Source organism: Hypanus sabinus, chromosome 16 (genome assembly GCF_030144855.1).
Source record: "Hypanus sabinus isolate sHypSab1 chromosome 16, sHypSab1.hap1, whole genome shotgun sequence".
Classification (NCBI taxonomy): domain Eukaryota; kingdom Metazoa; phylum Chordata; class Chondrichthyes; order Myliobatiformes; family Dasyatidae; genus Hypanus; species Hypanus sabinus.
In genome coordinates this window covers 67,894,482-67,909,381 of record NC_082721.1, presented here as the reverse complement: position 1 = coordinate 67,909,381, position 14,900 = coordinate 67,894,482, and the positions used below count along the sequence as shown (strand labels likewise).

Below are 14,900 nucleotides of genomic sequence, written 5' to 3'. Positions count from 1 at the left end.
CGGTCGTGCCTGATAATATCTTCCCTCTCAATCCCACTCTCCTGCCTTCTCCCTGTAACCATTGGCACCTTTGCTAATCAAGAACCAAGCAACCTCTACTTTAAATATACCCGCTGGGTATTTCCATTATCTTCAGTGCCCGGCCAACACTTATATATCAAATGATAAAAGAGTGATTACAACTTCACTGCCTGCAACAGGATGTGCCAAGGTAGCAGGAGGTGCTGTGTGAATGCAGTTTTCTCCTTCCTGATCTGAACAGTGCACTGAGCCACCAAGCTCTGCGTAGTGCACCACCACACTATTTCACCAGCCCAAGGAAAAGGCCCATATTCCTATCGAACTTTTCTCAGCCTCAGGACAGCCCAAAGCACAAAAGAGAAAATGAAGCAAAGCGCAGTTACTGTGGTAACACAGGAACCGTGGCACCCAACATCATCTGCTTCTGTGCCGGTAACTGAGCAACAGGGAGAACCCCCTCCTTTGCACATCCTGCACACCTCCCTTGCTCTTACCTTGGGTGTTATCTTGAGCTACTTATATCCATCCAAGATCAGATGCAACCCCATTCTATCTTTTGATGTGAAAGCTTCTATAGTTTACAAACTGTGTATCACTTCAGCAGCACAACACAGGTAGTGCCAGTCTAAAACAGTTGCTCTTTTATCCACTCCAAAAATACATTAATTCATTATATATACAATAAATACCAGCAGGCAAAGTCGTTCTCTTTCCATTCACTGCACGAAGCAATGCAAGGCAACCCCCTACATTATCTTTACACCAGTAATATTTTATCCTTAAGCAATGCATCAGTGAAATGTTTTAGTGACTCTTACACACTGGGCCCAGTCGTTCAATGTCTAGTAGAGGCAGCAGGACTCTAGAGCGTTGTCCTTCCCCACAGCATCCTGGTGATGACTGGCATTAAAGTGAGGTGTAAAACACCACCCTACACCATTTACAAACAGCGGTCGGGTGGAGGGAGAGGGCGAGGGCAGTCTCCTCCAGCTCCACCTCCAGGGAAATCAGCTCTGCTCCACGTGTCGCCTGAACCATCAGACTACAAGACACAGGAGCAGAATCAAGCTGTTCGGTCTGCCAGGGCTGGTCCGCAGTTTGTTTATGCCCCAGTTATCTTCCCTTTCAATCCCACTCTCCTGTCATCTCCCTGTAACCTTTGACACCCTCATTGATCAAGAACCTATTAACCAACACTTTAAATATACCCACTGGATACTTCCAGCATTTCTTGTTGTATTTCCAATTTCCCTCATCTACACGTCTCTCTGCCCCCACCAACCGCCGTACACACTCACGCACCTCAGCCGGCAGCATGGGCATCTCCTTGAACAAGTTCTGGCCAGACCCAAGTGCAGCTTTAACCAAGTCGGCAATGTTAATTCTGGAGTTGGGTTTGAGCCCTCAGCATTCTGGGTAAGGCCAGGCACAGATCTACAGCTAATTCTTTGTAGTGATTAGATAACCTGGATGAAGCCGCATTTCAAAGACTCAGCCTCACAGTTAGGTTCTGACCACACTCCTTGAACTAAGACAAGACTGTACAGTCACCGCACGTCTGCTGAGGATACAATATCTTGGAGACTTCTCCTTACAGTATGAACAAGGGATTTATCAAGCGTATTCCACAGTAAACGTGACCAGTTTTACTCTTGATTGCTTCAATGTACAGGTGACAAATAAAGCTGATGTAAGAATGTAGTAGAGCTAATCTTAAAGTCTCGACCTACTGTGTGTTTCGGGCATTTTCTGTTTTTATTTCAGGTTTTCTGTACCAGCAGTTCTTTTGAAAAAAAGGAAGTGAGTTTCTTGCAGTTACTCTGGTAAACTTACATTATCCAACTGTTTGAAGCTGACTTCCAGGTTCTGCTGGGCTTTTCTTCCTTCTAGAAGGTGCTAGAAGAGAGAAAACAAGAAGCATAAAGGTATGGCCAAGAATTCACAACACGTCTAGATTAAAACAAGAGGAAAACTTGATAAGGCCAGGCCAGGGGGCACACATTTAATGAATAAACTTCAGGCTGCTCTATTAACATTATTTCAATTCCATTCCATTGTAAAAGGTTAAAGCAACTGGATGGATCAATATGGCTATGCCTTTGTCCCCCAGCTGTGAGAGAGCTGACAACAAGTTCTGTCCATTGAGTCCAGTCTCTGCAAAATCGCTTTCTTCCACATTCAAGGTCATATATTACTGTCGGGTCAACAGAAAAGGTCTCTGGCTGCAGTCTGCCATTACTGCAGGTCTTGTACATGTCCAGAACAAAAAAAAGAGGACAGGGAAAAAAAAGTCACTCCCCACCCTGCAAACTGCCTTTTCCAAAAGCTCCCTTCTGGAAAGGAAAACTTCATGCCATCTTATAAGTTTCTTCCTGCAGACAGTCAATCTGATCAACCATTCTAGTTAGCCTCCCTACACCTATTACACCCCCTCTCCCCCCCCACCCCATCACTGCACTGTAAATACTTTAAACCACTTCTTATAATGCTGTTTAATCATAAATACATGCTGGGATTTAATGTATTTATGCACATTTTTCCTATATCCATTCATTAATCTGTAACTTTATTCTCTATATAATTCTCCGTAATTGTTAAACGTTGCTTTTTGTCGCATGTGTCGCCCTGACCAATAAATACACCACAGCAAATTCCTAATACATTTAAGTATATATGGCAGATAAAGTTCATTTTTGATCCTTGAAATTACTACAAGTTGAGTATTCAGCAGGACAGTTAAGAAAAGGCATGGTATCAAATTTTTAAAGATTTGTATTGACAAAGCATGAGAAATTCATTTGTGAGTTTGCCAGGATCATCGCTGATGAAAATCTAACACTGAACGGCTACATCAATATGTCTGTGTAAGATCACGACTGCTCACCAGGAGCACATAAATAAATTCAAAAGTTGGAAATGATGGTGATCCCAATCTATCTCATTCTACATTTCAAAATCTAAAATATGAAACACCTCCAGCCCCAGGACATTTCGGATAAGGGGTACTCAACCTGTACTAAACACACAAGGATGGACTGTCCCTGATCCTTAAGCCGATATATATCCCCAGATCCATGGTTCACCGTCACTACACAGTTTACAACAGAGTTTGCTCAAAGGCCAACAGGGGAATTCACTCCCTGAACCTCCATTACACACCTCCCCCTTCACAATACCCCTCCAAACCTGCCTTTTTGATCAAGCTACTGGTCACATTCCCTTTCATCTCAAGAAATTAAGAACAGAAAAATGCTGAAACACTATTCAGGCACCGCGTAACATTAAGGGAAGCAGTGCTGCTGTTTCAGGTCAGCGACACTTTGTCAGAACCATCCTGAGAATTGATCTTCCTCATAAATTGTTAACTGTTTCTCTCTCCACAGACGTTGCCTGACCTGCGGGATGTTTCCAGCATTTTCTATTTTTATTTCAGGCTTCCAGTTACTTATTTTCATCTACCATCTCTAATGTGGCTCATTGTCTTTCATATGTGGCTAATATGAGGACACATTATTTTAAGGTGATTGGAGAAAAAGTATTGGTGGGGAGAGGGGGAATGTCAAGGACAAGTTTTTTTATACAGGCAGTTCCCGGGTTATGTACGAGTTCCGTTCCTGAGTCCGTCTTTAAGTCGGATTTGTATGTAAGTCGGAACAAGTACATCTGGTATTATTTAGCAACAGTTAGTCAAACGTTTTCTTAGTATATAGTATATAATTTACCTTTCTATGCATATAAAACACTTAAGAAATGTATGTATTCCAATAATTAAACCACTGCGTTGCTTAGTAATAATTGTAGCTTTCATTGGGGCAGGGCCTTTCACATGCTCCATTATTCTCACTTTATCCTTTAAAATTGTTCCAATCGTTGACCAACTGTAGCCTAACGCTTTTCCAATGACCGATGGCATTTCACCTCTTTCCAAATGCTTTATTATTTCCACTTTATTTTCAATCACAATCGCTTCCGATCAATGGAACAGGAACACAGCAGGCAGCGGGTCCCAGACTCCGCTGGGTCCTAAGGACCTCCGCACTGAATTCCCCGGGTCCTAAACTCCACTGCACTGAGGCAGGTTAAATGGGACAAGTGGAAGCTGTGCTGGGTTTGGGTATTTGATCCTCCACAATATTCTGGAGGTGGCAGTATTTTTTTACGAGGTCGAGTTGTGAGCCCGATATCAACCCGGCATGGGAGCAGTCTGTTACTGGATCGAACTTGGGAACCTCCGTTCTCAAGCTCAGCACTGATCTCACTGCACCAGCAGCCGATCGGAAAGGGGGGGAGCGGGGTCAGGGTGAATCTTACTAAGACAATTTTAAGCCAAATACAAAGTTAAACATTCAACACAGTGTCAACAGCAATGACTTAAAATGGCGGAAGGCATCACGATCCGACTTAAAATGGCGGATGACGTTCTCCTTCCTCGGTTCATAAGTACGAGTTATCCATAATTCGGACTTTCGTAACTCTGGGACTACCTGTACAAAGAATGGCGGGTACATGGAATGCACTACCAGGATTGGCAGTAGAAGCAGATACATTAAGGACATTTAAGGGACTCTTAGATTAGATGTATGGATGATAGAAAAATGTAGGAGGGAAGGGTAAAGTTGATTTTGAATATGTTAAAAGTACACCACTTCGACTGTTGCCTGTAAGAAATTTGTAAGTTCACCCTGTAACTGCTTGACTTTCCTCTGGTGCTCTGGTTTCCTCCCTTAGTCCAAAGACTCACCATTTGGTAGGTTAATTGGTCATTGTAAATTGTCCCACAATTAGGCTGGGGGTAAAATCGGAGGGTTGCTAGGCGCCGTGACTCAAAGAGCTTTTGGAATGCTAAATAAATAAATAAACAAATAAACACCTTGGCCAAAGGGCCTGTATTGTGCGGTAGTGTTCCATATACACATACACATGCTGACCTTGGGGGAGTTGGCCCTGTAAAATTCTAAATACGAAACCAGAATCACTATTATTTGCCAAAGGTCCATGGTGCATTAGGGAGGAGTAACCAGTTGGGAAGATGGATGGCACGGATATTTGGAAGGAGGGTAGAAGGGAGTGGATGAACGATGACACTGCACCGTACCGTCTTGCGTTCCTGCTTATTTTCGTGTAAGTACTTCATGAGTTCAGCAAAGATGTACTGCGTCAAATTCTCTGCAATAACCTCCCGCTGCCCCGCGTAGTCGTTCAGCTCATTGAGAATGTTAATGAAGGTCTCATACTGGGAAAACCTGCAAGAATATAAAAGGCATTATAACCAGTCGGATTAGACAACCTGAGCAGGAGGAGAAACTTCAGTCATCCATGCAGAATTTACTTATTCTGAGAATCCTACACAGAAATTTCAATTCTACCCCCTTCCTTTCCAGTCCTGATGAAGGGTGTCGGCACAAAACACCGGCTCTTTATTCCTCTCCACACATGCTGCCTGACCCGCTGAGTTCCTCCAGCATTTCGTGTGTGTTGCTCTGAATTTCCACGACCTGCAGAATCTCTTGTGTTTTCAATTCTACACCCTGGGTTTAAGTTATGAAGAAAGACGATAGGGGCTGCATCTGTTTTCCCCTGGAGCAGAGCAGGTAAGAGGACACATGATTGAAGCAGATAAAATTATCCGAGAAACCAGAAAGCCTTCCTCCATTTTTAAGGTAGATACAACTAGATCTCAGGAAACATACTGAATATTGAAATGCCCAGAAAGAGTGTAGGTGGAGAGGATGTTCCCTATAGTGTGGGAGTCTAGGACCAGAGGACACAGCCTCAGAATACAAGTACACTCCTTTACAGCAAAGACAAAGAGGGATTTCTTCAGCCTGAGGTTGGTGAATCTGTAGAATTCATTGCCACAGACAGATGTGGAGGCCAAGTGATTGGTTATATTTAAAGCAGAAGTTGATAGGTTCTTGATCAGTAAGGGTGTTAAAGGTTATGAGGAGAAGGCAGAAGAATGACACAGAGGACAAATAAATGAGCCAGACTCGATAGACTGGGCTCTGCTCCTACGTCTTATGGATGCCGTAGAATTATTGTAAAGGGCAACAATCACTCAATCAAGGGAGAAAGAGGGGGGCAAATAATGGATAATCAGTGGACTTTGAGGAAAAAAATAATCCACCTAATTAAGTCCACAGAAGTACCTGGGGAAAGCACATGGTGGGAACACGTACACTTCAAATCACTAGATTTACTCAACCACTTTATAGTCGCAAAGGTCAGGGGAGATAAGTGGCTCCTATTGACAAGTGATCAACCAGGGTTTGTTCTGACTGCCACTGCCGATCACTGCTCTGAGGGCTAGGTGGCAAAGCACAACTACGGAGTGAAAGACCTGGCTCCGGGCCCAGAAATGACATCATGGAGATATTGTGATTATCAGGTACTTCCTGAAGAACCAGTTTGTGTATGAGCTAACCTAACACCCTCGCTTGTGTACGCACCTCTGCAGACATCTATGGACCTAACATTTGCAGACACACACACAAACATCCATGCACATGTACACTGGCATACGCACTCTTGCTTATGTGCATACATACAAGAATCAGCATACACATAAGCATAAATGTACGCGCATTTAACACAGTCCTGCTGAAGGCTCTCAACTCGAAATGTCGACTCATTATTTCTTTCCGCAGATGCTGCCTGATCTGCTGACTTCGTCCAGCAGTGGGGCGTGTTGCCCTGGATTTTCAACATCTGCAGAATCTCTTCTGCTTATGCATTTAACGTTCATGTGCTCAACACAGATAAAACATGCGCACACTTGTTTACACACATTCACAAATTGTGCATATGTTTACAGATACATACACAAAATAATGCACACGCACATTAAAAAACCAAGATTGCAAACACAAGCAACAAAAGGCTGGAGTGTGGAGCAACAGGCAAAGTGCTGGAGGTGATCAGCAGGTCAGACAGCATCTGTAGGGGATAAGGGACAGACCTCTCTTTCATTTTCTGTCTCCCCCTGATCCGCCCAACCCCATCGCCCTCTTCCTTTCCTGCTCCACCCCACCCTCTCCGCACACAGGTTCCCCTCCCCACCTCCCTCCCTTACTCTGTGCTCTGCCTTCCTCTATCAGATTTTATCATCTTCAGCCTTTTGCCATTCCCACCTAGAATGAGACTGCGATGAACGCAGGTACCTGGGATCTTTGGTGGGTCCGAACTGGGAGGCCTGGACACGGAGCTGGAAACCATGAGGAACAAGCTGGCGATGGAGACAAGTTCCCAAGAAAGATGCTCATCACCTATCCACCTAACACTGCCCAGTTCTTAAATCACTGCCACTTCCCTCAACTGGCTATCGTGCCTTCCTCCCCCAAAAACACGTGGGTCTACTCATCACCTGCCAACCCCATTATACCTGCTATCTTCTCACACGTTCCAGTCCTGATGAAGGGTCTCAACCGAAAACTGTCCATTTCCCTCCACAGATGCTGCCTGATCCTCTGAGTTTCTCAAGTTACTAATGTAAATACTTACACATACACGCACTTACAGAGAGCATGCATGTGTGCACTGCTCACGTGCCCACACTCACTCAAACCGCCTAAGGGGAACCTTGGATGTAACTGGAAGGAAAACTTAAGGAAACGAAAGGACGGTCAGTGCAAGGGTGACACAGCAGTCAGCACAGGAGTGACAAGGTGGTCAGTGCAGCCAGCTGTAAACTCGGAATTTGACTCCCATTAAGAAATTTGCACATCCTTCCTGTGACCCAGTGGTACGAACCTTAACCTTCCCTGCATTCCAAAAGTATATTGTTAGGGTTAGTGAGTTATGGGCATGCTATGTCGGCACCAGAAATGTGGCAACAATCGTGGGCTGCTCAGCACAACGGTCACTGATTTCCTAAGAATGCCTGTATGTGTTGATGTACAGTACATGTGACAAATTAAAACTAATTTTTATCTTTAACCTGGATGGAGTGGTGATTCCACTGTGGAACTCACAACTCCCTTCTGAATACTCCAAACCCCAGCGCACTGAGAAATATGACCAGGAAAGGGCAGGAGCATGAGACATTAAATGCCCCACCTCTCATGGTGTTGGGGGGGTGGGGGTGGGTGGGGTACTCGCCATCCAATGAGTCCAGCTATGGAGATTTCACAAATGGACTCTAACTTACTTCAGCTCGGGTTCTTCTTTCATAGCTCGCTTGGGGCTGTATTTCTTCACCAAGGTCCTGAGAAAAGAAAGCAAAATAGTCAGCAGTCCCACTCCCAGAAGGTGAGCAAGCCTCCATGATGGGAAGAAACTCAAATCTGAGCCAGATTTTAAAATCAATCTGTGCCCTGACTCCCAATGGCCCACAATGGCTTCCTAGCAATTCAAAAAGTTACATTTCCATAGTCATTGAGCATAGGAACAGGAACTTTGGTCCGTGTAGTCCAACTTGGCCTCCTACCTAGTCCTACCCGTTGTCACAATTGAATCTGCACCTACCACTTCTGCTGCCAGCTCGTTCCATACTCGCACTACCCTCTAAGAAGCTCCCCCTTAAATACTTCACCTTTCACCCTAAACATATGACCTCTAGTTGAAGTCTCACGCAACCCAAGGGGCAAAAGCCTATGTGCAGTCACCCTCTCTGAGCCACTCACGATTTTAAATACCTTTGCAAGATCTCCCCTAATTCTCCTGCACTCAGGGTGTCTGTATGACTGGGAAGGAGAGAAAAAGAAAGACACCACATGCATCCTTGAGAAAGAGAGAGAGAGATGGAAAGAGAGCAGAACGGAGGCAGTCAAGTGTTTGGAATTTGCCACATGGAGAAAGGCCGAGGCTAAGTATTTGGTGCATTCGGGACCAGGGCAGAATATTACACTACAGGGGTGGGGGATGGGGAGTGGGGTTAGTGTACAGGAACAAGCACAAGAGTGGGGTTTAGTCCAAAATTAGATCAGCTGTGATGCAATCGAGCCAGTGCACTTTGAGAGGCTAAGTGGTCTACTGCCAGCTCTCATTGTTCCATTGGTGGGCATGCATTCTCTCTGCTTTCATTCCACCAAACTTTCTGGGCTTTAAGCTAAATCTATGACATTTACGGTTTATCTGGGCATTGGCACATATCCAGGTGCACAATAATTTCTAAACTACTGCTCAAGGTAACCAGGCCTGTCTGGGATGAAGGAAGTCTAGCAAAAGTTGTGAATTTTCGATTTCTATCAATGTGGGTCTTCTTTACTGTCTTGAAAAGGGAACCGTGATACAGACAGGGAAATCAGTTCCTTCAATTTCAGCTTGGTTCCCTATGTACTTCTGACAAACAGGATGCAGATGCTTCTGGCAAGCTCAGCAACTATGACCCCCTTAAATGCCCACTGAACTGAACAGATGGATGGTTGGACCAGCCCTGGGGGCTGTAATGGGAACAGAAGGTATGTGTGCTCTAAGGAAAAGTTTCTTGGGGACACAAGAGACTACAGATGCTGGAATCTGGAACCACAAGCAATCTGCTGGAGAAACTCAGTGCATCAAGCAGCATTGTTGGTAGGAGAGAGAGGGGAAAGAATTCGATAGCCAGTCTATAAGAATACTGTCAAAGAGCTGGTGAGCAGCTCACAAACCTGCAGAAGAGGAGAGGAGAACTCTTCCAAAGTCAGCATGCCTGAGTGTAGGGTTTCAACCCAAAATGATGATGGAAATCTGGCAATCAGTCTGGGATGGAGGGGAGCAACTGGAGCTCAGGATGGGGAGGCTGGTGGTGATGGAATGAGGAATAAAGAGTGGATGTTTCAGGCTGAGACCCTTCAGCAATTCCTAAAGCATTTTGTGTTACTGCACCCCACACTATTCCCCACCCCTGTTCAAGTTCGCAGTAAGAAATGGGAACTGGATCAGACTATTTGGCCCCTCGAGCATGCTGTACCACTCAATGAGACCTGTTCATTTTCTTACACCACCTTCAGACCCGATTCCTCTGGTAAGGAGAAATATATCAATCTTGCTGTGGACTACCTTCAATGACTGAGCCTCAATATCCCTCTGGGACTGAGAATTCCAAAGATTTAGTACCTGTTGATTGAAGGGATTGCTCCACATCTCACACTCAGGCAACCCCTGGATCACCACGTGGACTTACAGGGACCTTCAACTGGATGGCATGCGGAGTGGATCCAGGCTACAGGGGAGGAGCCCAGTGATAGCTACTAACGACACATTGGGTTGGGGATCAAAACCAGTCACATTCTTGGGTCCAGAGTCCTACACCTCCCCCGCCCCCCCATCCTGAGCTCAAATTGCTCCCATCCAGCCCAGATAAATTTCTGATCCAAGATCATACAGCATTCCGATATTGTCAAGCCCACGGCTTTCCTGGGAAAAGCAGACCATTTACTTTTCACTCACATCTCTGAACAACATCCAACCTCCTCAGTTTTAAGTCAAGCCTTTAACTTTCTACCCTTGAAAAGTTCCTGGAACTGCTTGAGCCCGCCTAAGTGTACAAACTAACTCAGAACATCTCGAATCCACTTCCTCCTTCATGCTTTAGATACCGGCTGAGTAATCCTAAGCAAGGTCTAAAAGCTTTCTGGAAACTCAGGGGATCCAGCAAAGTGGGGACAGCACAGGGCACTGATGCGGGACACGGCCGTTGGCACGGCGTGGGGCACAGATGTTCAGACAGCACAGGAAAACTGAGGAGGAGGCAGACCAGCATTATCTGCATGAACAATGGGGGGTGAGGGGAGCAGGTCTGAATTACCATATGGCCTGAACTACCTGCTCAGAGTACCCATGATGCAATGTGTCATTAGTTTCTATGCCGGCAGTGTAACCTCACCACTCACAACAGTCACTGACGCCAGAAACAATTTACAAATAGATATCCTTGTCCACTCATCTTGCCAGTGAATGCTTTCAGCCACCACTCTCGAGCAGAGTGTGCCAGCCTGGGGGTACTCAGACGCCCTTGCTTACTGGTGTTTGCCCACGGCATAAAAAAAGTTGGGAACTCCTTCTCTAGAGGGATAAGCAAGCTGACAACTCACAAAGACCACCTAACAATCACAAAACTCAAGTTATTTGGGGATGACAAGAGGAGTTCCGGTTGTGTAAGACATTCATTTTGAACACCCTTGCTTATTTCTTTAAGAAACACTGTAGATGAGAGAGAACAATTCGCATTTCAATCAGGTGTACAATGTCCTGTGTATGGTACTCAAAATGGCTTCTTTGGTTTGTTACGAGTAGGAATGCTTCTTTGTCGGATAAGTGTTTCTCTCACTGTTGTTTCGCTTTAGAATGGCTGATATTGTAATTGTATTCATTTGTTAATCAATGGGGAATGTTATTGTGTCTTGTGTCTTGGGAACTTGGGGGAGGGGTTTTTGCGGGTTTTTGGTGTGAGGGGAGTCGGGAGGAAGACGTTGAGGAAAGTGGACATGCGCTGGACTTCTCGTAGGACCACCGGGGTGGTCCCAGGTGCGATGGCGGGGCGGTCGGATGGGTCGTTGGTTCGATGGTTGAGCTCCAACGAGTGCACTAAACAGACTGAACTTTGATAAGTTGGCGCCTTTTGTTTTTTTCCTTATATACCAGCCTTTTGGGTAAGTGTTACATTTGTGGGGTGCTCGTCCCGGATTGGATTGTCAGGGGCTGTGGAATCGCGCAGGCAGCAGAGGAAGATGGACAAAGATAAGATTGCTTGTTGGTGCGAATTTGAAGGTGTACCGGTGCAGTATGCATGCGTAGTGAGCGGAGTGGATTTTCGAGTTTCGGGAGACACGGTAGTGCGGGGGTTAAGTTTGGTAAAAGGTATTAGGCAGGTAGAATTCGTAGCTGGACGGTGTGGTAGAGGTGGAGTCTAGGCTGGGTGTTGGTTAGTACGAGTGCTGAAGTCAGGACGGTGGAACTGCCGGCGACTGTCAGTGTACCGGGGAGGAGGGGCTGTGGGGGCTCCACACCCTCTCCGAGGATGAGGCTGAGGAGACATCGGAGGAGGAGCTAGAGCTAGAGGTGGACCCCAGAGAGGTGCCCGGCACTAGTAAAGGGAGGTGGGAGGAGGGAGTCGTGACTAGGCCCCGCCCCCCAGGTAGGGTGGAAGCCTCGGAGCTGGCAGCCGCACTTAACTCCCTGGTGGGGGTGGCCGAGAGGCCACGGCTGAAGCTGGGGGTGTTCTCCGGAACCAAGCCTACTCCGGACGGGGAGGTGGACTATAAGACCTGGATCGAGCATACATCCTTGATGTTAGAGGAGTGGCCAGGCTCGGAGGAGGAGAAGAGGCAGCGATTGGTGGGAAGTTTGAGGGGTTTTGCAGCCAAAACCGTCCGGGAGTTGAAAGCTGAGAAGCCTGGGGCCTCAGTGGAGGAATGTATAGAAGTTTTGGAGGGAGCTTTTGGGTTGTCAGGGGAACCCTGGCTGCTTTTAGCAGAGTTCCAACGCCTGGAACAACGGAGAGGGGAAAAGCTCTCCGAGTACATATTTAGGATGGAGGGGATGCTCTCGGGGCTGCGGCGCCGGGGGGTAGTGAAGGCGACTGACGTGGCTAGCGTGAGGATGAGTCAGCTATTCAGTGGCTCTCTGGAGGAGGACAAGGTGGCGTGGACTATCCGGCAGGCTTATAGGAAAGGCCCCCCTCCATTGTTCGGGCAACTGATTAGAGAGGTGCGAGAGGAAGAGAGAGCGTTAGGGCGGAAAAGGGACGCGGGCCTACGGGAGCGATCCTCAGCGATATAAGAAGTGGTGGCTGGGTGGAGGAATGACAACCCCCCGGGGAGTAGGGAACCCCCTCTGGAGGGGAGGGACAGGGGAGGTACCCACTCTCAGGGGCGATCAGTGCAGTGGATTGGGAGCGGAAGCCGTCCTGGGGAGGAGGGGCGGCAGGCAGCGTGTGCTTTAACTGTGGGAAAGAGGAGCATTTCAGGCGGGACTGTAGGCGGTCGAGGGTGTGCTATAGCTGTGGAGAGGAGGGACACTTTAGGTGGGATTGTGAGAGACAAGGAGTCCCGCGGAGGACAAGCCCCCCTGCGACTAAGAAGGGAGAGGTGTCGGGAAATTTAGGAGAGGCTCAGTGAGGGAACGGACTGGAGCCTCTGGAGGAACACGTTCCCAGAGATCAGCCGGAAGACCACCGGGTGCCCATGCCTCTATTCCGGATGGGCTGGTAGGACCCCATGCCAGTGTGGGTCTACGGATAGAGGGAGTTTACGCAAAAGCCGTTCTTGATAAGGGATCGCAGGTGACCTTATTGTACCGGTCTTTCTACAACCAATATCTAAAGCATTTGCCTGTAACCCCATTTGACGCCCTGCAGGTTTGGGGTGTGTACCTGTAAGATGGGTACCTATCGGTGAGATTGGAGTTCTCGGAGGGCGATGTGGGAGTGTCCGAAGCTATTGAGACGTTGGTGTTGGTGTGCCCTGACCCAATGGAAACCGGTGGTGCTGCCCTCCTGGTGGGGACTAACTCCCCTGTGGTGCGACGGCTCCTGGGAGCTTGTAAGGAGAAAGGGGGGGAAGACTTTCTGGAGACCCTCTCGGTGCATCCAGTGTTTCGAGCAGTGTTCGAAGAAGGGGTTGCCTCCCTAGGGCTGGACCTGGAGTGTAAACGAGGGACAGTACGCAGGCGAGGCCCAAGGTGATCCAACCAGGGGAGGTAGCACTAGTGATGGGGACCCCCAGATTCCCAGGAGTGCCGACAGGAGAAGCCCTGTTAGTAGACGCCCCAGACGATCTTGAAGGGGAGACACGATTTCCGGCGGGGGCGCTGGTGAGGCCCGAAGTGCAGAGACCAGGGGTGGGACATGCCAGGCGTATAGCTATAAGTGTCAGGAACACCACGGCAAGAGAAATCACCTTTAAGAGGGGAATGCCGCTGGCACATCTGTTCCCAGTGACTGTAATATCTAGCACACCAGTGAGAACCCCTAACGGGGAGGGATTGGAGCATCGAAGGGAGCTGACCGCTGAAGTCTTTAACTTCGGGGATCCCCCTGTGTCGCCGGAGTGGAAACACTGGCTAGTGGAGAAGATGCTGAAAATGGAAGCTGTTTTTTCTCGGGGCGAGTTTGATGTTGGCTGCTCCAAAAGCACCCGCCACACCATCCGGGTGACGGAGAACACCCCATTCCGAGAGAGATCCCAGCGGCTGGCTCCGGCAAATGTTGAGGACGTGCGACTGCACTTGTGCAAGTTGAAGGAGGCCAGAATCATAGCTGAGTCCCAAAATCCTTATGCGTCCCCAACAGTGGTGGCACGGAAGAAGAATGGGAGAGTGCGCATGTGTGTTGACTACAGGACGTTGAATCGGCGAACTGTCCCTGATCAATATACTGTCCCAAGAGTCGAGGATGCGTTGGCCTGCCTGAGCGGTGCGAAATGGTTCAGTGTGCTGGACTTAAGAATTGGGTATTACCAGATCCCGATGAGTGCGGCTGATAAAGAAAAGACCGCCTTTATCTGCCCGCTGGGGTTCTTTCAGTTCGAACGAATGCCCCAAGGCATATCGGGAGCCCCAGCCACCTTCCAGAGGCTCATGGAGAGAACTGTGGGGGATATGAATCTGTTGGAGGTGCTGGTGTACCTGGACGATTTGATAGTGTTTGGATTGACTTTGGAGGAACATGATGAGAGGCTGTTGAAGGTGTTGGGCCGGCTTAATGAAGAAGGGTTGAAGCTTTCCCTGGACAAATGCCAGTTCTGCAAGTCGTCGGTTAGCTACGTTGGCCATATCATTTTGCGAGAGGGAGTGGCTACTGATCCAACCAAGAAAGAGGCTGTGACCACCTGGCCAAGACCCCAGAAAGTGGGCGTTCTGCGCTCATTTTCGGGGTTCTGTGGGTATTACCGGCGATTCGTGAAAGGATACGCCAAAGTGTGTCACCCGTTGACTCAGCTGTTGTGTGGCTATCCCCCGGT

The 14,900-nt window shown here is 47.8% G+C and overlaps 1 protein-coding gene across 1 annotated transcript in view; it reads right to left on the bottom strand.

Annotated features, from left to right (window-relative positions):
* LOC132406403 (cdc42-interacting protein 4-like) overlaps nt 1-14,900 on the bottom strand; it is a 172,658-nt gene that overhangs the window by 59,633 nt on the left and 98,125 nt on the right. Inside the window, exons 3-5 of the mRNA XM_059992040.1 lie at nt 8,168-8,224; nt 5,117-5,264; nt 1,855-1,917 (exon numbers count right to left, since the gene is read on the bottom strand). Of these exons, the coding sequence (XP_059848023.1) occupies nt 1,855-1,917; nt 5,117-5,264; nt 8,168-8,224 (268 nt within the window). The remainder of the gene's footprint in view (nt 1-1,854; nt 1,918-5,116; nt 5,265-8,167; nt 8,225-14,900) is intronic.